Genomic DNA, 26945 nt, shown 5'->3' with positions numbered 1-26945 from the left:
TCGGACAGCAGACATTGCATGGGATTCCGAGCGGACGGGAGTTGGCCAGGGTTGGCAGATGCTGCGCAGACGTGCTTGGTTTTCGTTTCTGGGACATCTAGGTACAACCTTTTCCCTGGTTAGATAGTACTTGGGGGGGTATTCGCTCTTCCCTCGCTCCCCTCTCCCTCCCTCCGTCCGAAGACTTCGTAAACGAAATAAGTACTTCTCGTCCATTAGGGCCTATTTTTGACACTGATACACAATACTGCGTGATTACACCACCCTTTATTCCCCAACCCTGCGGAACTAGAGTACCTATGACAGACAGGGTGGGAAGGGGGGATTATGAAAGGGAATGAACAATGCCGGCCGACGACTACCCAGAAACCCCCCCCCCTCCTCTCCTCCCCCCATTCCGCCCCTTTTTTTTCCTGTAAAAAAAAAAAAAGGCGCGACGATGTATTAATCCAAATTCGACCTCGTGCCATCTATGCGAGCCGCAATGCTAGGAACCATCTTGTGTTTTGGAGCCGGGAATTCTATGCGTGCGTGCTAAGATTCGTGCCTTTGATCGCTAGAAGGAAAGAAAAAAAAAAAGAAACCCACACACACTCCCCTTTCGGTCTAGGCCCTTAGCGACAACCTGGAATGCTAAAATCTCGACGTAACAGCCCCGAGGGTATCAATCTAATACTTCCGCTCTCGACGACGAGGATGATTAATAACGACAAGGATGATGGCCATCATGATGGTGGTGGCAGTGGATCCGAATTCCAAAACTTCCCCGACGTGGGCTCTGGCATAAGTATTTGCGAGACGATAAATAGTAGGTACCGTGCATCCATTTCGCGCCGAAACCCTCTGCGGGACAAGCGGGTCCGATCAACTCCTACGCCCGGATATCTCGCCGGCTATGCTGAGTACTGTTGCCGCGGGCATCAACGGACGTTGAATCTCTAAGCTCCTACTCTGTATGCTTCTACCGCCCGGTGTCCTCGGGTGTGGTACATTAACGCGCCCGCTCCGTTCCGTAAGTCTGCTGGGGGTGCTGATACCCTCGTCTGCGCTGTCCGAGTCACCTTCATCGTAGCTGGCTAGCCTGGCGAAATAGTCGGCGAGCCCGTCGACGCTGGGGGTTCCGACGACAGTGTCGTACTGCGGCGGCGGCGTGGACATCGGCGGCGGCGGGTCGTCGTCGTCGAATGCAGGCGGGTTGAAGCTTGGATGTCTCAGTAGATGTATGGGTCGCGGCGCAACGGTTTGCGGGTAATATGCTGGCCTTTGGGCTGTCCGCGAACCCCCACTGGCTTGGCATTGCAGATGGGCGGCTGGTGGTGGCGCGACATTGGGGAGTTCAGCATTGGGGCCACTCGTTCCGGTCCCCACAGAGGGTATCGTGCCGGTGCTCGACGCGGGACTAGGACTTGTGGCAAGAACCTCGGCGTCGGGACAGCCGCACCTTGCCTGCTGGTGGTAAATAGGCTGTTCGGCCCCCGAATACTCTGGAAGAGCAGTGTTGGCCTGGGTGGCGCGGCAATTAAGGACGGTGAAAGGCGAGTCGATACTGATCTCGAAATGCCTCCGACGCTTCCCCGCCGGATCGTCTGGATCGAGACGAGAGATACGCATGACGATCTGCACGGGTGTAAGTCGATCGCTCGATACTGGATGAGCCGAAGCAACTTACCTTGATCCAGTGGTAGACGTGGACGTTTTTCCAACTGCAGTCCGGGTGCAACCGCAAGTTCTTATCTTTGGCCATCTGCTCGCAGGTTGGGATCTGGACGTTCATTTCGATCTCCGTCGACCCCCAGTAAGCTTCCAACCCCAGGTCGAGATCGCCCAGCAAATTGTCCGCAGGAGCGGGTAGCGGCTCCGGGACGGTGTGCGCCCTCGATGCGTCCAGACTTCGACGCCGTTGCGCCGCGATACGCGCTTCGTACCTCTGCTCCGGGGTGAGCTCGCCACCGCTGAGCACCCGTACATCTGACGACGCATACTGCTTGTCGAGAGGTTTCCCTGCCGACTTCTCAAGCAATAAGATCTTGCGTCCCGGGTCTTTTCGGGTAACTCTCCGGTCGTTTGTCCAATACTCGATGGACTCGGTCACGAATACCTTGAGCTTGTGGACTTGAACCTTGGCTAGGGGGGTTAGTTTGAATGCAATAGGTATTTTTGTGCCTATAGGGAAGGATTTTCCCGAGATCATGATGTCGTAATGTAGCTGGTCTTCCCACTGCCTGCTAATCGAGATGGGCTCCGTCATCTCGAGGGATAACTGGTCGGGAACCCGAACGATGCTCACCTCCTTCGACCCGTGAAGATTTGGCTTGAAGGCGCCCGCCCGCTCCACTATCATCTCGAGCTCCCACTTGACCGATCCGAATTGGAGCTTCGTGGTCTCGAGCTGATGGTGGTCGATTGGCAATTCGAACGAGTACTCGTACGTGCCGGGGTAGAAAACTTTGTAAGTTTTCTGCTGCGGGATATTCGGGTTAGGCGTGTCTCCTCTGCCGAAGCTGCGGGACTGGACCGACTGTAGAGATAGCCGCTTATAGTCCCTAGCGGTGAGGTGTCCCGAAGGCCTGTTCCTCGACGCTAGAGACACCGTGGACTGCGTGGGTGAGGCGGCACGACGGCCCGTGGAAGCAAAAGGGGGGTCGGTTACACGTAGCGAGAAAGTGCATTGGTTCCCATACTCAGTCTCCCATGACTCGTGCATGGCGTGGAAGAAGGTCAGCACTTGCGTTCGCAGAGACTCCTCTTCAAATTGGTCAACCTTGAGTGGGGGGATGCCTTCCGGCCATTCCGTCCTGGCCCTGCCGTGCAGCTTGAGCGTGACAGACTTTATCTTGACATTCTTGGTAACGTTCAACTGTAGCTTGCCCCTCAGCAAGGACGTCGAATTCGCAACATCATTCCGTTGGTGCCCGTCGTGCTCAAACCCCGTGAGGAAGACGTTCGGCTCGGCGAGGATGATGGAACAAGAAACGCCGCTCCCGCTCGCGATAGGCTTCGGCACCTCCATCACCGAGCTCATCACGCTCTTGGCCGAGCGTACCGACATGACGCTATTTCTGTGCGGGTGGCCCGGTCCGCGGGTCCGCGTCGGCGATCGGCGCAACTCGGCCATGGCGACGGGGGCCAGCATCGAGGCTGCTCCGGGCGGAGGAAGGGCGATCATCGAGTATGGTCGAGTAGCTGGTACACCAGCACTGTCCGCGCTCGGACAGCTTTGGGCGGAGGGCGACACGAGTGCGTCGGCGGTGACTCTGTGGGAGAAATGAAGCTTTAGAGGACCCAGCACCTTATTAATTACCCTTCGCGGCGAGCTATACCCGGACTTGTCGCCTTTCTTGACCTCGGCAGGATGCTTCTTGGGCTTCTTGGGCTTCTTAGGCTTCGAGATGGGGATGGTGGACGGCCTCAAGTCGGGAGGGGTGTAGCCGGGAGGAAAGGATACGATGTGGATAGACTGGGGTCGTCGGGAGCGAGGTCGAATATGCGGGGTTGGGAGGCTCGCGGCCGCGCGGTTCCTCCGTTCTTGGGTCCTCGGCCTATAGTAGACGTTGCCGACTACGGGGTACGCCTGGTGTTCCGGGCGTTCGGGACCGCTTACTTCTGTCATGATGATGTTGTTAGGGTGGCGAAGAGCTAAAGAATACTCGGCAACCAAAGAATGCGAGGACCCGAAGGAGACGTCTACCGCTAGGAGAGAGGGTGGGGGAGTAAGGGGGTTATGAATTCAGGAGATATGGAAGTATGCTATAGAGTGCATCCTAGACCAAGTGACGAATTACGTGATATAGAGTGATCGACCAGCAGACCTATCCAGCCCAAGTCATACGGAAAGGTCTAATCCCATGCTAAGCAGAACACAAGGTGTAGTGGAAGAAGATATGTATGTAGTTCATGTATGCAGGGAGTACGTGGTACGCGTGACGGGATAGAGATGGACGGAACCAGGTAGCCTAGATACCCAAGCTAGGAGAAGGGGAGCACGCGAGAAGCCGGAAGAGGACACCCTAAGCAAGGGGAACCGGGGGAAGAAGAAGAAGAAAAGTCCAGTACGACGAGGCGTGGGAGGGAAAAGGAGGAAGAGGAGGAAAAGATAGGTAGAAGGAGAGGGGAACAGGAAAGTAGGTACATACTCGTACAGCAAGACCCATGAATCATAAGCAAGTCATGATCGACTCCGGGGAAAACCCAATTCTCCACGGGTAGGTGTTAGAGACACACCGCAGGCGGGATGGGATACGACACGACACGACACGGCTAGGCGGGACAGGGCGAGACAACCGGCAGTGGGCTACCAGATAGGATAGGATCGTAGAGGCGACGAAGGAGTACCGCCGTCGTGGATGGAGAGAAGAAGACACCGAGCTGGGCAGTCCGGACTACGGTCGAATGCAGGTTCTGCCCCACCTACGTGGTTGGTAAGCACGGATACATGTGTGCGTGTGCGTTAAATTCATGCATATGGGTAAGGATGTATCATGTCTGGACTGCGGACAGCGATGGGAATCGTTTGCGGGTGAATGGCAGGGGAGGGCTGGAGAGGGAGGACGTGGGAGAATGAAGGACGAGGGTGTGATGTGTGGTGGTGGTGATGTGGTTGAAGGGGGGCGGGCGATCGCAAGGTTCCCATGCAATAGTGGAGGAGGAGGCATGGAAGCACGTATACTTGAGGCATAGCGACATGATTCAATTGCCGTACCGTCCGGTAGAGGCTAGGGCGGGAGATAGGGAACTACAGGTATGCCATGTAGGTATGAGTATAGGCAGGCAGGCAGGCTACCGCTACCTGTATGCGGTGCTTAGGCGGCACCCAAGGCAGAGAAATGCAACTAACCTAAGGCTACCGATCTAGGTAGCTAGCTAGGGTAGAGGAGGAGGCGGGTTGTCGAGAGCGGTGAGGAGGCAGAGGGCGATGACTGCCTCGCCGATGATGACGACGGCCGGGACGTGCGGGTTTTTGCGTCACCTCCTCGACTAGCCTTCGGCGCGCGATCGACGGGATAGGATAGGATGGGACGGGATGGATGGTCGTCGATGAGGTTAACCAGCCTTCCGGGGTTGCTGGAGACGGCAGAATTTGCAGGTGACAGGGCGCAAGTGGACTAATAAGACGGGGGGGGGGAAGAAGGAGGGTGGCCCATAGGCTAGACCAGGTGCAGATGATTATCATCCTATGATGTACCCTCTCACTACCCGATATCGCACTAGCGGACCTTGCCATAGCGGACCTTGCGGTATAAGGTTGCGTATCGCGCAGCCGGTGGGTGCTGACCCTTTGCGGTTATTATAGTAGGTCAGGCGCTACACCTCGGCTAGGTACCGACGCTAGCAATCCCTTCATTCACTGCCTTAGGTTATGCCCATCGTAGAGCGCTAAGTCCAGACATCTACCTATACTCACGAATCTGTATTCGGCATCCAGGCGCCTACGCTGTTTATTCGGAGGTGAGCAGGGAGAGGTCGGCATCTGGCACGGATGCATATGGTTGTAAGTAAGCGTTGGGGGTAAGGTCGGTAAGTAAGCGGGCATGTGTACGTGTATAAGACGGATCCTAGCTACGATCCCTCTCCTGTCTCAAATATCCCGATATATTACCCTGGACGCCAAGGCGCTCGGCGCTCGGATTGAGATTTCGAATTTGAGATCCCACAGGATGTAGGTATCAATCTCGATTCACGCCGGGTCAGGCTAAGTGCGACGATCAAGACAGCGCAGCACGTCTGTGCATATACAAGTAGATAGATGGATGAAAGCGAGGCGCCCTATCTACTACGTAGCACGTTGGCGGACGAGGTGACGGGTTGGGAGAGGGAGAAAGATCACGTTGAGGTAATCGCCCAGACGCAGCCGGCGCGGCATAAACACGACGACTTATCAAATGTAACCACAAGGAATGTCTCCATTTTTCCCGTTCCCAATTCTCTTCTCCTTGTCTATTTCCACCCTCTTTTTTTTCCCCCCTTAGCTCTCGTGATATTTATTGGCCACGCACTCCGACCTTACCCCGCCCGGATCCAGAACTGCCTTATACCTATACCCTGAGGCACCCTAGCTGCTAATCTAGATCGGGAATTTGAACGAGAAAGGGCAGTACGGGGGAGCCGGCAGCGGTTGGACGAACGCCTACACATACCGCATACATACACCCAAGTCACACGTTAAACAGACCGACCATGCGAACCGGTCTTCGGAAACCGAAGCATCTCGCTCGCTAAAACGTCTCCATGCGACGGATAGTTGCGAAGCAAGGTAATCGTCGCGGAAACACGCGATCAGCCTACATGTACTATCAATATCGGATGTACCTTAGATACCTCCTACCTAAGGGATCTATGATAGGTACCTATGTATACATGTAGTACGTACACACATTGGATGGGGGCGATGTGTCCCATGTTTCCGTCGATAGCCCGGCTGTCAAGCCACACCGCATGAACACGCTAAACACCATAAGCCGGGCTCCACCGTCCGACTGCCCAGTGCGGTAAGGCGAGGTTTTGCGTTTTACAAATTCAGTCATCTACTAATACTATGGACAAGCCTGGGTTGTGTGTACATACCATAATAGCACATACACACGCCACGGATGTGTCCTCGTCAAGAGATCCCGTAAAGATATATATTGATTTTATATGCCTAATTGGTGCAGATAAGCATAGATACCCGTATACATGTGCAGATGTGCAGACCAACTCCTGCTATGCTAGGCATTGATGTGCGCTCGTAATTCCTAACGAAGGCACACACGTAGCGTCGGACGTGTCATATGACGTGAAACCGCGTGTGAGGTACATGACGTATCCACGTAGAGGCGATCCCTACTCATAAGTCCTCAGGGACCTAGTGTAGGTGTCTTACATGGTATTCTTGGCCACACTTTTCATCCTCGAAAACAGACGCGCGGGACTATCGAGCTTTTTTTTCTCTCTCTCTTCTGAACGCACCCGATCGCAGACTCAATGCAGATGTTGGGATGCCCCCACAAAATACGGAACAACTGGGGGCTTAACACGAATAGACTAACCAGACTTAGGTAGTTTTATGTATCTCGAATCCATCTCTCCATCTCCTCCCGCAAAACCTCGTCTGCTCTATCGAGGGCGTTGGTGCCGCACGTCCCGGCGCGACTCGTTCTAACCCCAAGCGCCGCATGCACAGTACCTCTATTACCTCCGATGTATATACGAGAAATTAGGTAGTTCTACCTAGATGTATTGTGTGATTCGGGATGTAGGTAGGTACCTCTAGCCCGCCAGAGTGTTATACATCCACACACCGGAATACGTCCGTGCCGTACCTATCTATGTGTGTCGTCATCACCGACAGGGATTCAACGGCCAAGCTGACTTACATATTTCTTCGACTTGACTGGTAGCCGAATCGACGATTCTATGACTCTTCTCATCTGGGGATGTTCTTCCTTTTTTTTTCTTCTTTCGCTTTTTGCGACCAGGAAATTTAGGTAACGTACCTAGGTACCTATATCTAATCCGGAGCTTTCTCTCCCCCCCCCTCCTGATCTCAAGCTGGCAACACTCTAAGACGCCAAGGACGAAAGGTAGAACAGCCCAATCCCGACAGACAGGGCGCTCTCTACCTGGTCTCGCACGGGAGAGGCTGAGCCCGTCGTCAATACGCGTAAGAAAAAGGAACCACATCCATGCGCAGCAGATATGGATCTACCTAAGACATTCATATTTGCCAAGCCATACACCATCAATCCGTCGAGTGCTACGGCGGCGGCGGCGGCGAAGCAACGCAAATATCCCTCACCTTGCTTTCTTAGGTAGAATAGTCGGGTTGGCAAGGCAATTGTTAGCTCAGGTACCATATGCGAAGTCGGCCGGGAGAAAAGAGGGTGGTTTTCGATACCAACCTGCGTCTGTCTGTCACTCCGGGCGGTCCGGGCGGAGTTACTCCCTGCGAGCTATCCCTCGCTTGAACCTGTTCGTAGTCGTCGTCGGCGGTTTCATGACAAGTCGCTTGCCTCTTCGCGATTCGCCTGCGCCGTCAGGCCTTAGTGCCGAGAGGGCGAGCTGAGCTACGTCTTACTCGCTACTCTCCGTTCCCAACTAACTACCTAGCCCCGGGTTGCCAGCCAGGCCTCGTCCACGGCTTACGATCGATCCAGCCACGCTCCCTCCCTGGCTGCGCCCAATGAAACAACATTCTCGGTCGACGAAGTTGCCGTCGCGCCGCGGAGACATCGGTAGAGCGGATATCCCTCCCCCCCCCTGGATGCACCCGCCCGCGTATTCCCATATGTACATGCATAACTACTCAAATAGTAGGTTGGTTATCGTTGTCCCCCTCTCCTCCGCCCCGTCGACGAAACGCGATGCTATGTGTGCCCATCCGTACATATCTTGTCCCACGCGCGAGGGTGGTACGTGACCGAGGGCCGCGTCCACCAGCCTCCCTCGCCCGACGATCTTACGATTTCCATCTCCCAAGCCCCGATTTCGTTTCTTATTCTCCTCCGGTGGCTATCCGTTAGCATAGTGCCGTCGTCATCGACGCACTCAGTAGCCTCTCGTACTAAATCCCGCGGCGTTGTTTACCTGGCTCAACATCGTCGTATAGCGTCTTCTAATTAATTACCCTCTCCCTCCGCGACGAAGTCTGTGAGTCCCCTGACGCTGGCTGTCCTCTACTTCTCCTGCTTTGCCAACCGTCTCGCTGGCGGGAAGAAGATTCATGTGGTAAAATGACGATGAATGGTACCACCCGCCGTGAATCCGGGCTGCTGTGAACTTGCGGGAAATTTTCAAAGTTGGGCGGAAGCAGGCCAGGAGAAAGGAATCTCCTCGAGAACGAGGTCGCCGAGCCGTCGCGGATCTATTGGCCTTCTGCGTCTACAATCGGCCTGTTCCGGTCTAAGGGTGTACTTCCGGGGAATCGGAGCTATCTCGCAAGCCACATCACGCACACCGGCACCAGGGGAGCCTTCTGCGCATGTAATGTTGGCTGGCTCCGTCGCTGGATCTGGGCTGACAATCCATGTTAGGGTACAACTTCCCCTCCCAGCTCTCAAGCCTCTTTCGCGCTTTTAGGTCCGTCGCGAATTCCCGTGATGACTCGGACCCATCGGTTGTTGGAGGTTGGGCTGGGTCGGATGTTGCAGGAAGCGATTTTTATTACCCCTTTCCGGCGCGGGAACAGACGTCGGCATCCAAATACCTATTATGCACTCCATCGGTTGCAATTGGGATACCTAGCTTGCTCTCTTAACGACAATACCAAACCATGTGTTCCCCCATAAGCTGACGTATCGAGAGATGCGATTCGACACGTTCCGTTATATGCCCTTCACAAAGTACTATGCGCGGCGTCTACGAGGTCAGAAGGAGGAGGGGGCTTCCCCCCAGCTGAGTCCCCTCGACGCATACGCTTACCTGCGTGGTTTCTCCTCGTGGAAGAGGTCGGCTACTGGTGAGCCGACGAAAGCTAGGTACACTCGAGCACGAGCATAAGCAGACTTGTAAGTTAGGTAGGTATATTCAGTCGCGAAATTCTAAGTCCGTGCATATCGCAAAGGTGGACGCAGCACTCTGGCTGACAACGAAATTTATACATAGAGAGAGATGTGAAGCGAGAATTAAAGAGTACATATAGCTATGTGGAAACCATCAATGTATATCCACACGTACATAGGCGGACGCCTTGCATTGACGCGCCCTGGTCTTTCTAGGCGCGATGATGCCTAGAGGCATACACTGGAGAAGCCCTGACCATCGCGCCGATGGCCTTGTCTGCGCCTAATATTATGGCAAGCGCTCTCTCGCCCTCCGGCCTGCCACGGGATGCGGTGCGTCGTCCGGGTGCGCTCTAATCGAGGTACCAGCAGTCGGAGCCGCTGCCGGCGACGAACTCGCGGTCGCCGAGGGCGCCGATGAACTCGCAGAGCTGGCCCTGGACGAAGTTGACGCCGTGGCAGTACCAGTAGTCGTCGTCGTTCTGGCGCGCCGCGAGCTCGCCGCGCTTCCTCGCCTTCTCGTAGGACCCCGTGCACGCGCCCATGCACGCCTGCAGGCTGTCGTTCTCGGGCCGCACCTGCGTCTGCGCCGGGTTCGCCGGCCGGCACTTCGTGTCGCACCGCACCAGCCCCAGGTACGGGTTCCCGAACGCCGGCGAGTCCGCCGCGTACGGCGGGCACTGGCAGAACTGGTTGTAGTCCGGGTACCCCGTCGTCTGGTTCGGGTTCTCGCACGCCGTCGCCGTCGCCTCCTCCTGCGTCGTCGTCGGCGTCCCGCACGCCGCCTCGACGGCCGCGCCCGCCGCTGCCGTCACCAGCAGGAGCCTAAGCCATAGCGAAACGCCGGTCCCTCGCAGCATCGTGTCGCGCGATCGGGCTGTGTCGGAAAAGCGTGTCGAGTGAGAGAGGCAGGTAGGTGGGGAGATAAGGTAGGTGGGTGGGATGAGCCAGTTGAGGTTGTCGTCGTGGCCGCAGTTGGTAGGAGAGATTGGATGCCTGGTCTTCCCTGAGAACTACTAGGTGACGGAGGCGTGCGTATTTATATTTTGCCGTACACAACTCTTCTCATGTTTCTGCGGCTGAGGACCGAAACTCGCTGCTCGTGTTTGTGTTTTCCGACGGTCGGTCAGTATGAGTAAACCCTACTCGCCCCTCCGTGAACCAGCCCTATCTAAGTCCTCTTGCCTCTACCTAGCTATCTCCGCCAGGCACCGATTTAGCTAATTGCGACGTAACTCTTGGATCACCTACCAGTATCTGTAACGGCATGCTGGTAATCCTACGGTGAGACTACGCCACGATCTCGTTTAAATGACCATTCACTATGCCCAGCCTCTGTAGGAACCGCCTCCCTGTTTCCTCCGGTAGGTTTATGCCTGCGAGCTCAGGTACCTAGGCAACCCTGCATGGAGGCAATCGATTCGTAACGGGATATGATCTGGTCAACCTCTGCTCCAAGTTTCTCCCTGGGCCGCTCAGCAGGACCGTCAGAGAGTTGGGGTCGACAGAAGCTCGAGCGCCTGTAACATGTCGAGGCTAGAAATACGGCTATCGACCCTACAGTGGCCGAAATACGGGGTGAAGAGATGTCTTATTGGCTTAGCGGAGGGCTAATGAGCAACCCATGCCTAACTTCGGCTCTGACGGCTTCGAGAACGTATTATTCTCCGTATTCAGTCTACATGCCACATCTCTGCAGATTGACATCTCTTAAAATAGGCTGCGTTCTCCGCTTCTTCGCTCACCGTATACATGGATGAAGTCGCGGGGCTCGAGTGCTGACGGAAATGCAGAGACAGAGGTTGGAGTTAAAAAAAAAAAAAGGCCTATGATCCCATGACGTTTGGCTTTTCTCAGACTGGATAAACGCCGAACGGGTCTATCGGTAGATATATATATATACTTATAGGCATCTTGGAACATCATCGTATTTGTGCCCTTCCCATATGCAGCCTCTTATTGAGTGTCCTTCTCGCTCACCTCCCCCTTCATTTGGTGTCAATCTAAGCTAGTCCATCATCTTTCAATCTGCCCACATGCCAAATGCTTCGATCCCTTTCAGTGCCTACCTCTTACGCTCTCCTCAGAGGCTGTAGTGGTAACGCGTCGTGGATAGGTCAATATCTTCCACTCCGTCGAGCCACTGCCCCACCTGCTCATACAGCTCGAGCCACAATGGGTTGGCGTGCCCGTGTTCCAGGCTTTGGATGGTCGGGAGGAACGAGTCGATATCATGCCCCAGCATGCTTTGGCTCGCACCGAGGAACTTGTATCCCTCAGGATATTTGTCGAGCGTCTCCTTGGAGAAGCTCGGTAGGTCTTTGCCGTTGACGGGAACGAGCTTGTCTTTATCGTATATGAGCTTGACGTACTTGACCTTCCACACGTCGGAATCCGGGTGACGGAGGCAGAGGAAGTGAAAGCGGCAGTCACAGTCTACATCGTACACGACCGGGTCGATACCTGGAGCGTCCGACGCGACCCTGAAGCGTTGGGTGATGGTGGCCTTCATCTTGCCGACGGCGCGGTTGGCCGAGGCATTGAGCTCTACCATAGTGCCGCACTCGCGATGCATGATAAAGTCGCCGTTCGCCTTGCCTTCTTTCGACTTCTGAATGAAGCCATCTATCGTCTGACGCCCACTCCATGCTGCGAGACGCTCCTGGTTAGCACCCAACACGGCTCGACGGGAAAGAGGAACGGGAGACGGTTACTGACTGGTCCAGACACAGGCGTCGTCGCAAAACAGGGAGCGGAAGTTCTTCCACTCGGAGGCGTCCCTGTAGACGGGCCAGCCCTTGCAGAGCTCAGAGACGGCGAGACGACTCAAGAGATGGTCATGGCCGCCGTTGATGTGGGAATATACCTTGGCTTGGGGGTCGGTGGGCGAAGTCATGGTCGACGTCGTGTGAGATAGCGTGTGGGATGCCGGACGAGAGGCAGAGGGAAATCCAGCAGGCAAGCAGCGAGGCTATTTATACGGCCGGGGCGGTCTGGGTCTTGATTGGTTTCTGGCCAGCCCGTGTGTTCTGTGGCGCGTCCCGGTCGAAAGGGTTTGGTGAGAGCTGATGCTGTGGTGTAACGGCTAGAAGGATTGCGGTCGTGCCAGGTCGGCCGGGTCGACTGCGAATACTCCTATCAGGATAGTAGTAGGTGGTTAGGCGGTGACTCCCCCTCGTCCCCCCTTCTTCCTCTTCCTCTCCTTCCCCTCTCTCTTTCTCTCTGTGCGTGTGTGCGTGTGTGTCGTTCCTCCTGTCTCTCGTTCCTCCTCTAGCTCTCGCCTCCCTTTTCCCACCCTACGCAGGCGCTCGCTCACCCGTTCCTGCCTCTTCACGCTCTCCTCCTGCTGCCGCGGTTGCCACCAAGCAAACGCTTCCCCTCGTCCCCCCCTGCGCCTTCTCGTTGTCTGCCATTGGCGGCAGGGAAGGCGGGGGACGAGGGAGAGGAGGAAGGAGAGCAAGAGGGAGAGCAGGAGGAAGGAGGTTCTGCCTCAACCCGTCCAGGCGTCGTCGCGCCACATCGAAGCCCTAACGCTAGCCGCGGCGGAAACTTCGACTGGCCGAGACGTGCCGTGGGAAGCAACTGCACGAAGCGACCGCACGAAGCAACTACGCGAAGCAACCACGCGAAGCAACCACGCGCTCGCCCCATCCCGTCACGTCCAGCCAGGTCCTTGGGGAAGGTGGCGTCCCCCCACGACACGGGCGAGGCAAGCACAACCGCGAGCGCTGGGAAGCACACCACCACGTGTCGCCTAACCGATGCTCCCAACGCTGCGACGCTTCGGCGAAGGGCATGCATAAGATTAAGATCGGTTACGCATCCGATGCCTCGACCCATCGGGAGCGGGACACTCCCGTCTTAGGCCACACGAGCAAACCGCCCGCCTCGCCCGTCTTACAAAACCCGGCGCACCCTGCATTCCTTCGTTTGTTTGTTTGTGCGTTGCGTTGCGTTGCGTTGCGTTGCGTTGCGTTGCGTTGCGTTGCGTTTAGCCGACCTCGCCTGAGAACCACACGCATCGAAACATGCCTGCTCACGTGCCTGGGTTCGATGCCTGGTGTAGGCCCTGTAGCTGGGATGGATCGCGATCGGGAGTCATGTAGGGGCGGGTACTTGGCTGCAGAGAGAGGGAGAGAGAGAGAGACATCTCCGAGCCCATCCGCATGTCAGGGGCTGCTCGTGGGCCTAAGCCACACACGCTGCCTGCGTAGGTACGACGAGCCGTCGACTAAGTCCGTAAGCGATGGAGCTGATACTGTAGGGGCGAGAAGCCGGTGGAACGTGGCACGGCAGTCCCCGTACTATTCCGCAGCGACTCGTACGCCGGCCGAATTTTGTGCATGCCGGCATGCCGGCCCAGCTTCGGAATCGGGCGGCCACGGTCTGCCTAGTCACCCGCTCCGGTCGTAGCGACATGTTCGGCAGCCAAACACGTAGGGGTGTGGCTTCGCGACACGTCGGAGGCGCATCGACGATCGACGATCGGGAAAGAGTGCCAGCTATCCCAGCTGATGCGAGAACCGACGAGATGTCTCCGCATGAGGTAGGTGGTACGGTCTCCCTAGCGCTGTTCCTCAGTTCCCTCTCGTCAGCTATCTCTCGCCTGGGGCTACGAGCTGCTCTGACATGTATCGTGGTCTTGTTCACGGGCATCCGTCGACTGGCTAGGGGGGGACGGCTTTGACCTCCAGAACGAGAGGCAGACAAGCGGAGACGTAACACGGATGCGACTCTGGGGCTGAACTTCTTGGGATGCCTGCCGGCACTTGGCCGGATTAAAAGCCAACTCGGCATTACGAGGCAGTAAAAATGGTACCCACACGCTTATAGGTTAGGGTCTAAGGTCACACCGAAAGCGCATTCAAAACGCTACTGTTCCTATTACCAACACGGATTAGACATTGATCTGTTGTGGCCGTGCCATTGGTAGGTAGGTATGTACCGGCATGCCGACGACTGAAGACGATATGAAAACCTGCCTACGGTTCTTAAACGAGATCAGCGAGATCATCTACGACCGCCTACGAAAACAATGCCCAGCAGTAACTAACATCTATCTGTCCATGCGCACAACCACGGGTCGACCAGGGCGAGTGCCTATTGTTTGCTTAGTGAGCGAGCTAGGGTTCTTTGCGCGCCTCTTATTAATCTGCACATAAATCACCCCTGACGACGAATCACATCCCTACCGCGCGATGTTGTCTGTTTTTTTTACCCCCCTCGCCTCCGTACTTTTCTTTCTTTGTCTTTGGCGGGATGGTTCCCCGAGCCGAATCAGCCGACCATGGACGCGATAGGTATGGAGTGGTGTTCTGGTCCCTCCATAAATTTGCTATCCCTCACTGGACCTAGTTAGCTGTTACTTAGCCATTTTCCGCCGTTGTTTGAAAGAAACCTCTTCGGATATCTGCCCGCCTCCCTGCTCGCTCGCTCGTTCGTCTAACAAAGAATAACCGGGCACACCCATAGTGTCAGAAACGTGGCACCGGAGAACTCCCTATGACTACTACCAACGGACTGCCGCCCTTTGGCGACGAAGGGAGGACGACCACCGAGAGTGCTAACACCATCGAGATCGAGGCCGTAAACGCGGGTTTGGAGAGACTACCCCCTGGCCAGCTGCGAGAAACTTGGACACACGGCCCGACGCGGAGAGAGCTTAGTCATACCGTCGTTGGCCCAGACGGCTCACCGATGTTCAGCCAGACTCTCGAGGGAATTACACGACACGGTCGGGACGCGAGTCACGACGAGAAAGCAGAACGAGCCGACAGCGCCGCTCAAAGCGATGACCTCGACAACGTGGCTAGAATCGAGTCGACCAAGTCCATCGTCGGTACGTTATCCTTGCCGAGGGAGATCTTATTTGTGGCGGTGATATGCTTTGGACAACTCTTCACCCGTGAGTCCTGCTATTCCTCCACTCTCTTCTCCCGGGAATCCTACAGTAGTATGTCGTCGTCGAGGCGGTGTGATGCCCAAAACATGCCAATGGGCGCGAGTCTGGCCACCATCGTCCGAATCACGTGCATCATGTATCTTAGACTTGTCCTCCCCTCTCCTCACTCTCTCGTCCGGTTACATCAACTCGACCGCCCGCCGAGCTGCTGGGGAAGTTGGAGGAAAGCAAGAAAGTCACGCCCAGACCATGCGCGTAACGGTCTCTATGTTTTGCTGGTAGCCTAGATTCGGTGCAGGCGAATTACCTGGCGTGTCGTCTCAGCTCTGGGCTGACTCTCATACCTACCTATTTAAAGAGGCTGGCCTCGGCCAGGCCATCAGCATCATCCACATCATTGGCGCTAGTTTCGGCATCACGAATCCCGGCGAGCTGAGTTGGTTCATGGCGGGTTACAGCTTGACCGTAGGCACCTTCATCCTATTTTCCGGCAGGCTGGGCGACACCTTCGGCCACAAGACTTTGTTTCTAGTCGGTATGGCATGGTTTTCCGTTTGGAGCATGGTCTGCGGACTCGCCATCTACTCGAACCACGTCCTGTTCGTCGTCGCCCGCGCCTTTCAGGGAATCGGCCCTGCCATCGTTCTTCCGAACGGACTCGCGATCCTCGGCGTGGCCTACCCTCCGGGGCGACGTAAGGAGATGGTTTTTGCCGTCTTCGGCGCCATGGCCCCTAGCGGGGCGATATTGGGTTCTCTGTTCGCCTCTCTTCTTGCCCTCACGTGGTGGCCCTGGGCCTTTTGGGTCTTTGCTCTCGTGCTGGCAGCATCCCTGGTCGTGGGACACTTTGCGATACCGGATGCCTCGAACGGGTACCATGTGAGGCCGCAAGGGCTAAAGGATATCGCGAGGGAACTCGACCTCGTCGGAACTATCCTCGGCGTCTGCGGCCTCGTCCTTGTGAACTTTGCCTGGAACCAGGCCCCGATCGTCGGCTGGCCCGAGCCTTATGTCTATGTCACGCTGATTCTAGGGCTGCTTCTCTTGATTGCGTTCCTGGCGTTCGAGCTGAAATTCGCAGAGAGCCCCCTCATCCCTTTCCACGCGCTCTCGTCCGACGTATCGTTCGTTCTGGGCGCCGTGGCGTGCGGGTGGGCTTGTTTTGGCATTTGGTTCTTCTACATTTGGCAATTCCTGCTCGTGCTCCAGGGGAGGTCCCCCTTATTGGCCACGGCTATGATGAGCCCAGTCACCATCTCGGGGTTCTGCGCCGCCATCTTCACGGGCTACATGCTGCACCGGCTTAGACCCCCGATCGTCATGACCCTGTCACTCCTCGCGTTCACGGCCGGTGTCACCGTCGTAGCAACTTGCCCAGTCGACCAGACCTACTGGGGCCAGATCTTTGTCTCCACCGTCGTAATGACCTGGGGCATGGACATGAGTTTCCCGGCCGCGACGCTGATCCTCTCCGACGCCGTGCCGCGGCGGCACCAAGGCATTGCCGCGAGTCTGGTCAACACGGTTGTCAACTACAGCATCTCTCTAGGACTGGGATTTGCCGGAACTATAGAAACACACGTGAATAACGGTGGCGAGAATCCAGTGGACATCTTGAAGGGGTACCGCGGCTCATTCTACATGGGCGTCGGGCTCTCCGGGTTAGGTGTGGTCGTATGTCTGGCTTTTCTCGTTAAAACCACCACACAGAAACCCGCTGCTGTTAGAGAAGGGGGTTAAGATTCCGCCGTCAAACCGGCTTAATTTTGGATTGTTCTAAGGTTGCGAGCCTGCCAACGAACAGTTATGCATATGCTTATGCTCATATACCTATCCAGCCGACTGCCAACGCGCTGCTGAAAATGGGATCCGTCACGTAGCAATTGAGCCAGCCCTTATATGCCTACATGCCTCAAAGCGTAAATGCAGGCGTCTACGTTTTACGCGACAGTTATGAGCCCAGTTAAGCGCTCCAAGGTGCTTTGGCTTAGTGGTTCGGTTCCCTTCAAAGTTGTACGAATTCGACAGCTACCCTAACCCCAGCGCGGCCTCCCCAGAGCTAGACCAGAACTAGCAGTAAGGCGTCGAGCACTTGACGCCTGGGAATTCGGGCTCGTCTCAATACCTCGACCAACACCGGCCTGGCTGCTCTAACGAATTCTGGCCGATCTGCGAGGTGTGCGGGTGGCTCTCTGGTTGGCGGTGCCGCCACGAGCACGGGCAGCTCGGGCGCTCCGAGCACGGGTGCGCTGGGTCGGGGTGGTGGCTGGAGCTCGGGGAGCGCGCCCGACGAGTCGCACTGGCCGAGGGAGCTGTGGATGTGGATGACGAGGTAGCCGACCCTGACCTTACGACCCTGAGGGGATTGAGGACACTTACAGCTCGATGGAGGTCGACTCCGAGAGCGATGTCGAGGAGGTCGTCCCAACTGCCCCGGGCATCAGCCAAGCTCCTATCATTAGGTATATCGGACCAGGAGCCCGTGGTTACTCCTGTGTCTAGTGCTCCAGCTGTCCCCGAGTCAGTGGCTCTTCGTGAGACCAGTAGTGGACGTCGAGAGCTGGCTGGCCCATCCACGCACACGCCGGGAGCTATCCATGGCTGCTGCCCCCGGGAGCGAAGACGATTCCCCTGCCGTTGTGACCGCGGTCGCTCCCACCCCTATCCGATCCACGCGAGCCGTGGGCGCTTCCTCTTTCCAGACTGCTCGACGATCGGCAGTGGGTGACGGAGCTCCCCCCGCACCAACGCTGAGATGGCTCGGCAGAGCCGCTGCTGCGAGCCAGGCCGTGTTTCCCGGCGCGGCCTCTCCAGAGCTGGACGAGAACTAGCAGTAAGGCGGCGCGCCAACGAGAGGAGGGGTTGCACCACCAGGGTTCAGTTCCGCGAGTAAGCAGTTATTACCTACCTTAGGTGTCCAACAACTGGGGGGTTATGTCACGTAGCAATTGAACCAGCCCTTATATACCTACCTACATACCGCTACGTTTTACGCGACAGGATCGCTTTTGGGAGGAGTGTGACCTAACTATATTGCCCTAATGAAGACTATATACTGTCTCTGGCTGCGGACTGATCATTTGGGAAGAACGACAGAATGTAATAGTTTACTAGCCTCCGCGTAGTCTATGCTATAGATGCCGTAGAATCGGCAGGCCACTCGATGCCTCGTTGCTTCAAAGCCGCCGAGGGTCTTTTCTACTCACTCGCTATATGCGATGCCATGCGTTGATCCCCTGTGGCGTGTCTCCGGCCATGCCCAACCACATCTCTAACATCCGATATCGCCTTTCTAAAGCAACCGCGTAAATGCATCTATATACGTCGGCAAAAGCTAAGCCAATAATATATCTAGTCCAAGCTCATATTCAGTCAGAGCTGCCATCTTCGCAAGAATCCTTCGTGCTGCTGCTTGCGGTATTCTGCTCCCCCATGTGTAAAGCTACAAGCGCATCCCAGCCCTGGCCCCCGGTTTGCATCACCAGGTGCGGATTCACGTCCGCCGAGAAATACCTCTCCCTCCTCGCATAGGCTCGGGATCCGCCCTGGAGGGCCGAGTAGGCGCTTCTCGTCGTGCGCATTCGCTTCTTGCCCGGCCTCCCGCCCTCGCTGAGTAGACTGCTGCGTTGGATCCTCTCCTGGTGAAGTTTCTGATCGTAGGCTACGATGCTGCGGACGTACGGAGCTATGTCGAGGGTAATCATACTCATGGTTCGGTCGAACACGGACGGGTCTAGATAGCCCGGGGCCATAGACTTTTCCGAGGCGGCGATGGGGTCAAATGCGAGGCTATAGTCTAGTCTCGTGATGGCTGGAGCTGCATCCAGCGACTTGCGAAGGTGGTCTGCTATCTGAGCGGTCGCTTCCTCCTCGTCCAAAGCCCCGAAAATTTCGCCGAAGCCATCGTAAGTAGACCAACTGTCTCCTAGCCGTACTCTGGCGAGATCTTTTAAGGTGGTTGATATATCGTGCCGACTTGTATCATAGTGGATGGAGGGCGATACTTCGAGAAGCGGTCGGCCGATGATGAAATCGTCTTTTGCCTTCGTCGGTAGGCTGGGAAATGAGGCGTCCATCGCCTCTAGATTGGGCGTCGTTGAGATGCTGGTTGAGCCGAGATCTACGTCGCTTAGGAGACTAGAAAACGCATCGATGGATTCTAGAAGGTCGAGCCGCTCTTTGGCGGATGAGATTTGCCGGCTTCTTGCCGCGGCCCAGGAGGCGAAACGATCGTCGTGCACACGAGACTCGTACGTGTCGAGGGCCCAATTGTGGTGAATTTGTTGGTGCAATTCCTCTCGGGTAGAGCGAGAAAATGAACTGCCCGTAGCTGCGTCTCTACTAAGCCAGCCCATGCCGGTTTGGTATGCGTCCTGACTGACAACACGGATCTTGTCACCGTCCTCGTCGACGTCGGTCCCTTTCGGCCACCTGGGATAGAACCAATTAAAGCCGCCTTGTATGTCGCCAATGCCGATTTGACACCAGTAGTTGAGCTCGGTTATCGAAGCACGTAAATCGTGGCAACGTGAATCGTACAACGTCTCGACCGCACGCCTTCGGAGGGCGTGTCCCTCGTTTGCCGCGATGAGAAGCAATAAATCAACCGCCATATCCGCTGGCGGGCACGAGAGCCTGAAAATTCCATGCAAACTGAGGTTCTCTATTGGGACCAAGGTCTCGTCGTTGCACGTCATCACAAAAGGGCGCTTCGATTGAGAGATCATAGAGATGACAGTGGCCCAGAATTGCTTGTCCTCCTCGTAGAGGACGTCGACTTCCTCGAGAAGGATCAGAGACTGTTTCGGGGCCTCGGCCGACTTTCTCGCCTCCTTGATATTGTCCGATTCTGCTGGGGACGGGCGGGCCGACTTCTTAACAAGGGTTTGAGCCGCAACCTGCTTCGGCTTGAAAAATGCTGTCATCATGCCTTGCCTGCCTGACTTTATATCTTGGCTCAACTCGTCTGCGGAAGCATCCTCGTCTCGAAGAGCAACCTCCTGGCGGCGGTGTTGAACGAGATGGTTTCGTGTCATGTCGCCAACTCTTTCGAGAATATCCTTGCCACTTCTCCGAGAACCTGCATTGATCTCAAAGACCTCAAAATCGAGCTCTCTAGCGATGGCATATACAGCAGCGGTCTTGCCGCAACCATGTGGCCCACTCAGAATCACAGCGTTGGTTAAGCGGTCACCGTCCTGGGATGTTCGAGCACTTGCGTCACCAGACCGTATGACCGTTCTCATCGTGGTACCTCGGCCTCTACTCGGCGGCCAATCCTCATCGATTTCAGATATCTCGTCCAGTTCGTCCATCTCCTCGTCGCTAGAAACAACAAACCCGTGAAGCTTCTTGCGCTTGCGTCTCGGCTTTGCCGCAGCAGCACCCTTCGATGTTGTTCTAGAGCTGGCCGTGCCGGTATTTATGGATAGTACTTTGAGAGTCCGGAGCCAGTCACGAAGCAACTCAGCTTCGGGACCGCTCTGAAGTACGTGGCTTGCGGAGGATGGGGAATACTTCTGAGTCCACGCGCTTGTCTCACATGTTGACCTGTCAAAGGCTGACAGGTTTTGTCGCAGAGATGCATATGCCTGCTTGATGGCAGGATGCGTCTGCTTAGAGTCCTTGTTACAGCTGAGGGTTTTTAATTCGCTGGCAATACGGGCTTGTAGCTTCTTTCCGCCTTCGAAATGTCTGCTTGGAATCCGCAATAATGGATGAGGTGGTTGAAAAGCGCCGGTATCATGAACCTTGAGTTCCTCAGTTAAGTTTCTGACGTTTAACAATGAGCGTGTCTTTTGCAGAACAGACTCAGAGTCTAAAACTTCAACCTGATGGCCCTTTGCCTTTCGCTCTCTGGGCAAAATTTTCGACGTAGAATCTGGCTCTGAGTTGAGAGGATGCGGCTGGTAATCGCGGATATGGACGGCCCCTTCCCACGGCCAGGCTGGATACTGTGCACCAGGGACCCTTAGAGCGCCTGCGCCTGCGCCGATTGCTGGGATGTTGAACTTGGGGGCTTTTGGTGGAAATTGGCCGGAGGAGCACGGGGTCGAGGTGAAGATGGTCTGTCTCTTGGTGGGTGGCCTTGCCGGAGTCTTCTGCTTAACTTCCACGGCAACGCCGGATTTCCCTTTTCCTTGGAAGAACGGATGAGTGGCTTTGCAGGGCATCGGATCCTTCTCCGGTGTCGCCTCTTCCAGCGACAGTTCCTCGTTTGTAACGGCTTCATCTACAGACGAATCGTCTGCTTCTCTACTTGACGGTGGTGTTCCCCCAAGTGTGCCAGTCGCCGGAGTCTTGGCAAGAATACTATTGATCTGTTGGCCGATACGATGCCGAGCTGCGTCATCCTCTTGCCCATATCGAATGGAAAGTAGTTTCTTCTTTGGTTTTCGACCCCGTTTCTTCTTAATGGGTAGGTTTGGCGAAATATAAGTTGGTTTAGGCTTTGGTGGAGAGCCGATCGTGCCAGTCTTCGGATTCAGTCGCAATAGCTTCTGTGGTTTAGGGAGTGTCGATGCTTTGCTAGTGTCAACTGTGTCCCCTTTCGCATCAGTAAAATTTGCCTCCGAGGCAGCTTGGGAAACAGGCCTAATACGACTGCTGGCGTCAAGCAACTCGCTGGTAGGGAGGGGATCGTTGCCGGCCTCCTGGCCAATTCCGTCTCTAATGCTTGCTCCATCTAACATGATAGGTCCCTGCCCGCAGTCTCTGTCTCGCTTTGCGAGGTGTCTTGTGTTGGTTAAAGACTCTGTCCTACGGCGCTTCCTTTGGCCGTTTCCAAGCGCTACAATCACATTGCCACGATTCTCTGCGGCCCTAAATGTGTTGTTGGGGTGAGGATTGCGTGACGAGTCGGGCGTTAGGGGGGTCACCTGGCTGGATGGGGACTCCTTCACGACGTTCTTGGCCACTGCAAAGAACGGATGGATCTTTTGACTCTTGATAATAGCGACGCCCTCATTGTCACCCATGATCGGGGTCCAGCGGAGAGCGTGGGAAGAGGTACAGAAGGAGCGGTAGGAGATGAATTTGATAACTAGGATATTTCCATTGAGGGAGCGGTTTGGCAAGTAGAAATTATGGTCGCAGAAGGGGTAGGGAGGGGTGGCAGAGAGAAGAAGAGGTTAGAGAAGGGGTTGAAGCATACAACTCGTTGACACTGGCGACTTGCAACTGGCGCCGATGCCTGAGCGGGTGGATAAGAGGGAGGTGCCTGTTCTGAGTCGCGCTTACCTTTGTCGCGTAAAAAGACGCGACTGCATACATAGGTACCTATGTACTGCATCACCCTTCCTCAATGGATTTTAAACAGGTACCACCCACTAAAGACCTTAGTGAACAGCTGGCAGCCACTTGGTAGAATACCTAGGCCCCTATTGTACTAGGTACCTAATGTACCTACTTCTAAATGACGATTTGCGTACTCATAAGGTCATAGGGCTTGCCTCAGGTACATAAGAAAGGTACCTCCACACCTGTATCCTGTGGAAAGGGACCTAACGCAACCTAACGTAAGTACCTGTCTTCAGGGTGGGTCTCCACGCATACAGCCCCACCTACCAGATCCAGATCCGCGCCTCGAGCATTGGAGAACTTTTTTTTTTTTTAATTCCTTCTCTTCTTGAACCTGTCCCCTCTAGTAATGCCGTCCAATAGCTATACATTGACGGCCTCGTGTCCTGGAACATTTGTCGCCAGATATCCCAGCAATCATGGCCTCGAGCTTCAGGATCCAGAAGCCATACGTTCTAGACGCATTACCGCGACCTCTTGATCCAGCAACCGGCCGCTATGTCGTCAGCAAGGTATACGGGTCCACGCCGGGATCGAGGAAGAGGAAGCGCTACGAGCTGGCAGTAGGGATCGATGGGGAAGCTGTGAATATTTACAATGTGAGAATGCGTTAGACCTTGAGCTCACGCAAGCTAGAAGCGGCCGCTCACCCCCCCTCTCTCTTTAGGTCTCGTCATTCAGACTTATCACCTCGTATCCGCTTCCTCCTCAATCTTCCTTCTCGTGCCCGGCGAGCTCGATCCGGCACAAGGCGGAGGGAACACAAGAGGTTTCCCGGTACACATACGCGGCGACAAGGGAATCGCATAATCACAAGATCACTCTGTTCAAGGACCGCATGGATGCATCTGGCAGTACGCATTCCACCTCGCAGTCGGTCTCTCTGGACCCAGGCCAGCCGGCCGTGTATGTAACCCCTATCACCACACTCGCTGGTTCGCACGCCTCAGGCGAAGGCGTCCTCGTTGTGAGAGCAGACGGGACGGCAGTTTGCATGGATGCCGAAACTTTGCAGGAAAGATGGAAATCGACATCTGCGGTACTGCAACAGGACCTTCCTGAAACTTCGAAAGCCAACCTGAGGATCGATTTCTGCTGCTCTGCACCGCTGTCAGAGGTCGCTCAGGCTGTCTTCAAGGGCTATGATAATACCACAAATCTCCAGCCCGACTTTGCGCGGGGAAGGGACGTGGATGCTGAGGTCCTAATACTTATCTCGGCGTCCGGTTCCGGTAGGCAGCAAACCAGACACGTTCATATCGTGGCCATGCCGCTACCGTCCCACGAGAGCTCGAGAGGCGTCGTTCAGCTCTACGTTATGCCTATTCCGTCGCCGTCGTCCGCCGAGCAGGATGACGACTCTAGCACCGTCTCCTACCACCTCGATCTTCAATCTGGAAGTTTAATACAGTTGCGCGACCAGACGTTCAGTGTGTATGACTTGACTTCCGGCTTACCCAAACTTACGTCCTCGGTGGAATTGACCGGGGTCACATCTTTCCTACGTCTTAGCAAGACATCGCTCCTTTACTCTACCAGCAACCGCCTCGGGATTTATAACCCGGTATACCGTTCCATACAGAATTCCATACCTGTCGACCTCGACGACCAGGACGTATCTATCCCCAGTTCACGCCCGGCGGTAGCTTGCTTGCTTGCGGCTTACTTCCCTCGGTTGGAACTTGCGGTCGCAGTTGTCGACTCCAGCCTGGTTGCGATCCAGCTAGAGGCCCCGATCCTGAGGATTAAAAAAAGGCGCGCAGAGGGTCTTCTCATCGATTCAATCGGGCGCGGTGTGCAGCCCACCAAAAGATCTTCGGCCCGCGTACCGAACGCAACTATAAAGACATCGATATTCACTAATTACCTTCCGGGCTCCATCAGAGGCAACTACTGGGAATCGTGGATAGCAGATGAGGCCGCGGCTGATTCCCTCCTATCCGCCAACGACATTTCTGGCCTGGAGACGCTGTTGGCCAAACAGTTCGGCATTCAAATCCAGGACAACGCTCAAGCACTCCACGGCGCAAACGGCGAGGGGTCCGCTCAGCATAAGGCCTCCCCTATTTGGATATGGCCCAAAACGAGAGCGGGCTATCCTCCTGCGGATAGAAGATGGATCTTATATGCCATCCGCCGGGCTTTCCGGTGGAATGACGCCTTACCGGAGGACTCGTATATTCCACGGCTCATCTGCCAGCTTCCACAAAGCAGCATCGTCAAATATCTCGTAGGCGCAGGCCATCTCACCCTGTCGAACATCAAATCTGCACTCCGAGGCCAACTTGGAGATATCGAAACATCGGATTCGGTACTGGCCGACCAAATTATACACGGACTGGTTGAAGCCGACCCTTCACTGAAACTCATCGTCGACTACGTCTCTGCCACTAACGTCGGAGTAGTGGAGTTACTCGTTGTTTTGCGGACGATTATGAGGAGGTTCGAGCAGGTTAAAGAGCCAGCTCGAGCGCCCCCGAAACTATTGATCGAGGAGCCCACTACGGAAAAGGCCATCGTGAATGGAGAGTGGACCATGGCAGAGTCTCGCGAAATCCTCACGGGGCATGGTGCTATTGGGAAGCCAGCTTGGCCCGTAAGCCAAGATGCGGATGTCCATAGCGTTACCATCAGCATAGTATTAACAAAACTTAGTAGCTGTCCTAGCGCCTCTGCAGTCAAGGCGCTACGGGCAACGTTCAAGCTCGAGGAGATCCTGTCTCTCGTCAACCTCCTCTCGGACGAGTTGGTCAGAGGGTCATGGACCTCCAGCTACCTGGACTCGGCCACGGACACCACTCTGCACGCGCCGCCCAATAGTATCGTCAAGCTTATCGCAGACCTTCTAGGACGTTGCATCGACTCGATCGGGCCGGACAGTTGGCTCAACGACGCCGCCTTAGTAGGGGATGACTTCGGAAACCTGATCGCATCGCTCAAGCTTGAAGTCAGCGCGGCCTTGGAGGGCTTGGAAGCAGCGAGCTACCTCTCTAACATGATGGGGGACATAATTAAGTACTCTAAGGAAGCGTCTAAGGCGAGACCTGAAAGCACAACAGGTAAGGCGAAGCCTACCACGCTGTTACACGAAAAGGAGTCGGGGTCCCAAGCGCTGCCCGCCGGGCTCAAGACCGGAAACAGAATGCCAACTCGGAAGGTGGCGGTAGACGGCGAGATCGTGAATATGTCGCTGAGAGAAATAGCCTACCGCGGGAACCAGCAGGACGGGTGTTATTATTCATTAGAAAGGATCACGATATGATATGCACTTGGAGGGTCGCGACGGGATGCGGGTGATGACGAGCATGACCCCTAATCACGCCGGCCCGGAGTCGAGTCTTGTATTTACATGGCTGCAATTGCTATCGTGCAGGGCCTCGACGCCCCGATTCTTTGCCGTCGGATTTAAACCACGAGGGAAGCTGTTGCGCATTGGGTTCTATGCGCAACTATGTTGTAGGAAATTCTATTCGACACCGCGCGCCGCCTTGCGTGGTCCCCATCTCGTCGAGTCCTGTCTTGAACGTACTTAGCTCTTGAAGGTGCCCCGGCCCGCTTAGCGACCTAGGTTAGGTACCTAGTATCTGAAATCCACGCCGACCGTACCGACTTCGGCCTGGCAGTCTTCGGATATAAGTGTCTCGTGTTCAGGGAGGCAACTAGGCCACGGCGTGGGAGGGGAACGAGTTCGCCAAATTGTTTGCTCGGCCACGTCTCACCTCCTCCTAGTACTCATATAATGTGTCCACCCGTCCGCGGGTGCAGACCGACGCTGGCGGGCTATCGTCCACGTAAAAAGTCCTTGTCCGGAGCTGTATAGTAGGTGCTTCGTTGGAGGATTGTGCGGCTGACATCTTGCCAAGGCGCTCTTCTCCCCCACAGCCTTCGCTGTATCCACCCGAGGTTGGCCGGGATGGCGTTCGTCATGTGCCAACGCTTACGCGGATACGATACGGATGAAGCCATCCTTATATCGGCGGTCAGGTGTTCGTCCCTGTTGGCTGGCGAGTCTGGAAGCTAGCAGATAGTGCAAGTCGCAAGTCGAGGCTCCCAGCTTCGCTTACCTAGGGAGGTATCTAGGCGCATACCCCGTACCTTAGGTACTTAATGGGCACCCGTTTAACTCAAGCAGAGGCGAGCGGGTATCAGTTAGGCTGATATCGGATGGAGGAGGCTAAAAGCAGACACTTGGCAGCATCCTCTCCACTTAGCCTCGGTCAGCCGATTCCACACCGAGAAGGAAGACGCTTGCTCGTGCTTCTAGAACG

The 26945-nt window shown here is 55.6% G+C and overlaps 7 protein-coding genes across 7 annotated transcripts; 3 read left to right on the top strand and 4 right to left on the bottom strand.

The window, feature by feature from the left end:
• Positions 1-540: 540 nt before the first annotated feature.
• On the bottom strand, positions 541-3788 carry GGS23DRAFT_229618 (uncharacterized protein). Its single transcript, XM_051512042.1, has 2 exons — positions 1670-3788; positions 541-1617 (listed from the first exon to the last, which is right to left on the bottom strand). The coding sequence occupies exons 1-2, from the start codon at positions 3608-3610 to the stop codon at positions 865-867; spliced, it is 2694 nt and encodes an 897-aa protein (XP_051369284.1). The 5' UTR covers positions 3611-3788; the 3' UTR covers positions 541-864.
• Positions 3789-9651: 5863 nt separating this feature from the next.
• Positions 9652-10776, bottom strand: GGS23DRAFT_229363 (uncharacterized protein). The gene is made up of 2 exons (XM_051512041.1): positions 10728-10776; positions 9652-10572 (listed from the first exon to the last, which is right to left on the bottom strand). The coding sequence occupies exon 2, from the start codon at positions 10334-10336 to the stop codon at positions 9830-9832; it is 507 nt and encodes a 168-aa protein (XP_051369283.1). The 5' UTR covers positions 10337-10572; positions 10728-10776; the 3' UTR covers positions 9652-9829.
• Positions 10777-11437: 661 nt separating this feature from the next.
• On the bottom strand, positions 11438-12821 carry GGS23DRAFT_229216 (uncharacterized protein). The gene is made up of 2 exons (XM_051512038.1): positions 12195-12821; positions 11438-12125 (listed from the first exon to the last, which is right to left on the bottom strand). The coding sequence occupies exons 1-2, from the start codon at positions 12370-12372 to the stop codon at positions 11560-11562; spliced, it is 744 nt and encodes a 247-aa protein (XP_051369282.1). The 5' UTR covers positions 12373-12821; the 3' UTR covers positions 11438-11559.
• On the top strand, positions 12662-14303 carry GGS23DRAFT_229295 (uncharacterized protein). Its single transcript, XM_051512040.1, has 2 exons — positions 12662-13686; positions 13751-14303. Exons 1-2 carry the CDS (start codon positions 13272-13274, stop codon positions 14161-14163), a joined length of 828 nt encoding a protein of 275 aa, XP_051369281.1. The 5' UTR covers positions 12662-13271; the 3' UTR covers positions 14164-14303.
• A 505-nt stretch (positions 14304-14808) lies between these two features.
• Positions 14809-17480, top strand: GGS23DRAFT_229256 (MFS general substrate transporter). Its single transcript, XM_051512039.1, has 3 exons — positions 14809-15381; positions 15737-17159; positions 17217-17480. The coding sequence occupies exons 1-2, from the start codon at positions 14979-14981 to the stop codon at positions 17116-17118; spliced, it is 1785 nt and encodes a 594-aa protein (XP_051369280.1). The 5' UTR covers positions 14809-14978; the 3' UTR covers positions 17119-17159; positions 17217-17480.
• A 775-nt stretch (positions 17481-18255) lies between these two features.
• On the bottom strand, positions 18256-22625 carry GGS23DRAFT_580646 (uncharacterized protein). The gene has a single exon (XM_051517138.1). It carries the CDS (start codon positions 22353-22355, stop codon positions 18747-18749), a length of 3609 nt encoding a protein of 1202 aa, XP_051369279.1. The 5' UTR covers positions 22356-22625; the 3' UTR covers positions 18256-18746.
• Positions 22626-23096: 471 nt separating this feature from the next.
• Positions 23097-25939, top strand: GGS23DRAFT_599377 (uncharacterized protein; the record flags this gene model as incomplete). Its single annotated transcript, XM_051518927.1, has 2 exons — positions 23097-23276; positions 23345-25939. The coding sequence occupies 2 exons, from the start codon at positions 23097-23099 to the stop codon at positions 25937-25939; spliced, it is 2775 nt and encodes a 924-aa protein (XP_051369278.1).
• Between the last annotated feature and the right edge of the window lie 1006 nt (positions 25940-26945).

Source organism: Durotheca rogersii (assembly GCF_024521655.1).
Source record: "Durotheca rogersii strain YMJ 92031201 chromosome Unknown GGS23scaffold_23, whole genome shotgun sequence".
Classification (NCBI taxonomy): domain Eukaryota; kingdom Fungi; phylum Ascomycota; class Sordariomycetes; order Xylariales; family Xylariaceae; genus Durotheca; species Durotheca rogersii.
This window is presented reverse-complemented; position numbering and strand designations above follow the sequence as displayed.

Bases quoted from the DNA above. Each gene is read 5' to 3' on its own strand.
- GGS23DRAFT_229618 (XM_051512042.1), bottom strand. From the start codon at position 3,610: ATGACAGAAGTAAGCGGTCCCGAACGCCCGGAACACCAGGCGTACCCC. The intron at 1,618-1,669 runs GTAAGTTGCTTC...ACACCCGTGCAG, and splicing joins ACGTCTACCACTGGATCAAG to ATCGTCATGCGTATCTCTCG.
- GGS23DRAFT_229363 (XM_051512041.1), bottom strand. From the start codon at position 10,336: ATGCTGCGAGGGACCGGCGTTTCGCTATGGCTTAGGCTCCTGCTGGTG.
- GGS23DRAFT_229216 (XM_051512038.1), bottom strand. From the start codon at position 12,372: ATGACTTCGCCCACCGACCCCCAAGCCAAGGTATATTCCCACATCAAC. The intron at 12,126-12,194 runs GTCAGTAACCGT...AGCGTCTCGCAG, and splicing joins CGACGCCTGTGTCTGGACCA to CATGGAGTGGGCGTCAGACG.
- GGS23DRAFT_229295 (XM_051512040.1), top strand. From the start codon at position 13,272: ATGCATAAGATTAAGATCGGTTACGCATCCGATGCCTCGACCCATCGG. The intron at 13,687-13,750 runs GTAGGTACGACG...AGGGGCGAGAAG, and splicing joins AAGCCACACACGCTGCCTGC to CCGGTGGAACGTGGCACGGC.
- GGS23DRAFT_229256 (XM_051512039.1), top strand. From the start codon at position 14,979: ATGACTACTACCAACGGACTGCCGCCCTTTGGCGACGAAGGGAGGACG. The intron at 15,382-15,736 runs GTGAGTCCTGCT...ACCTATTTAAAG, and splicing joins CTTTGGACAACTCTTCACCC to AGGCTGGCCTCGGCCAGGCC.
- GGS23DRAFT_580646 (XM_051517138.1), bottom strand. From the start codon at position 22,355: ATGGGTGACAATGAGGGCGTCGCTATTATCAAGAGTCAAAAGATCCAT.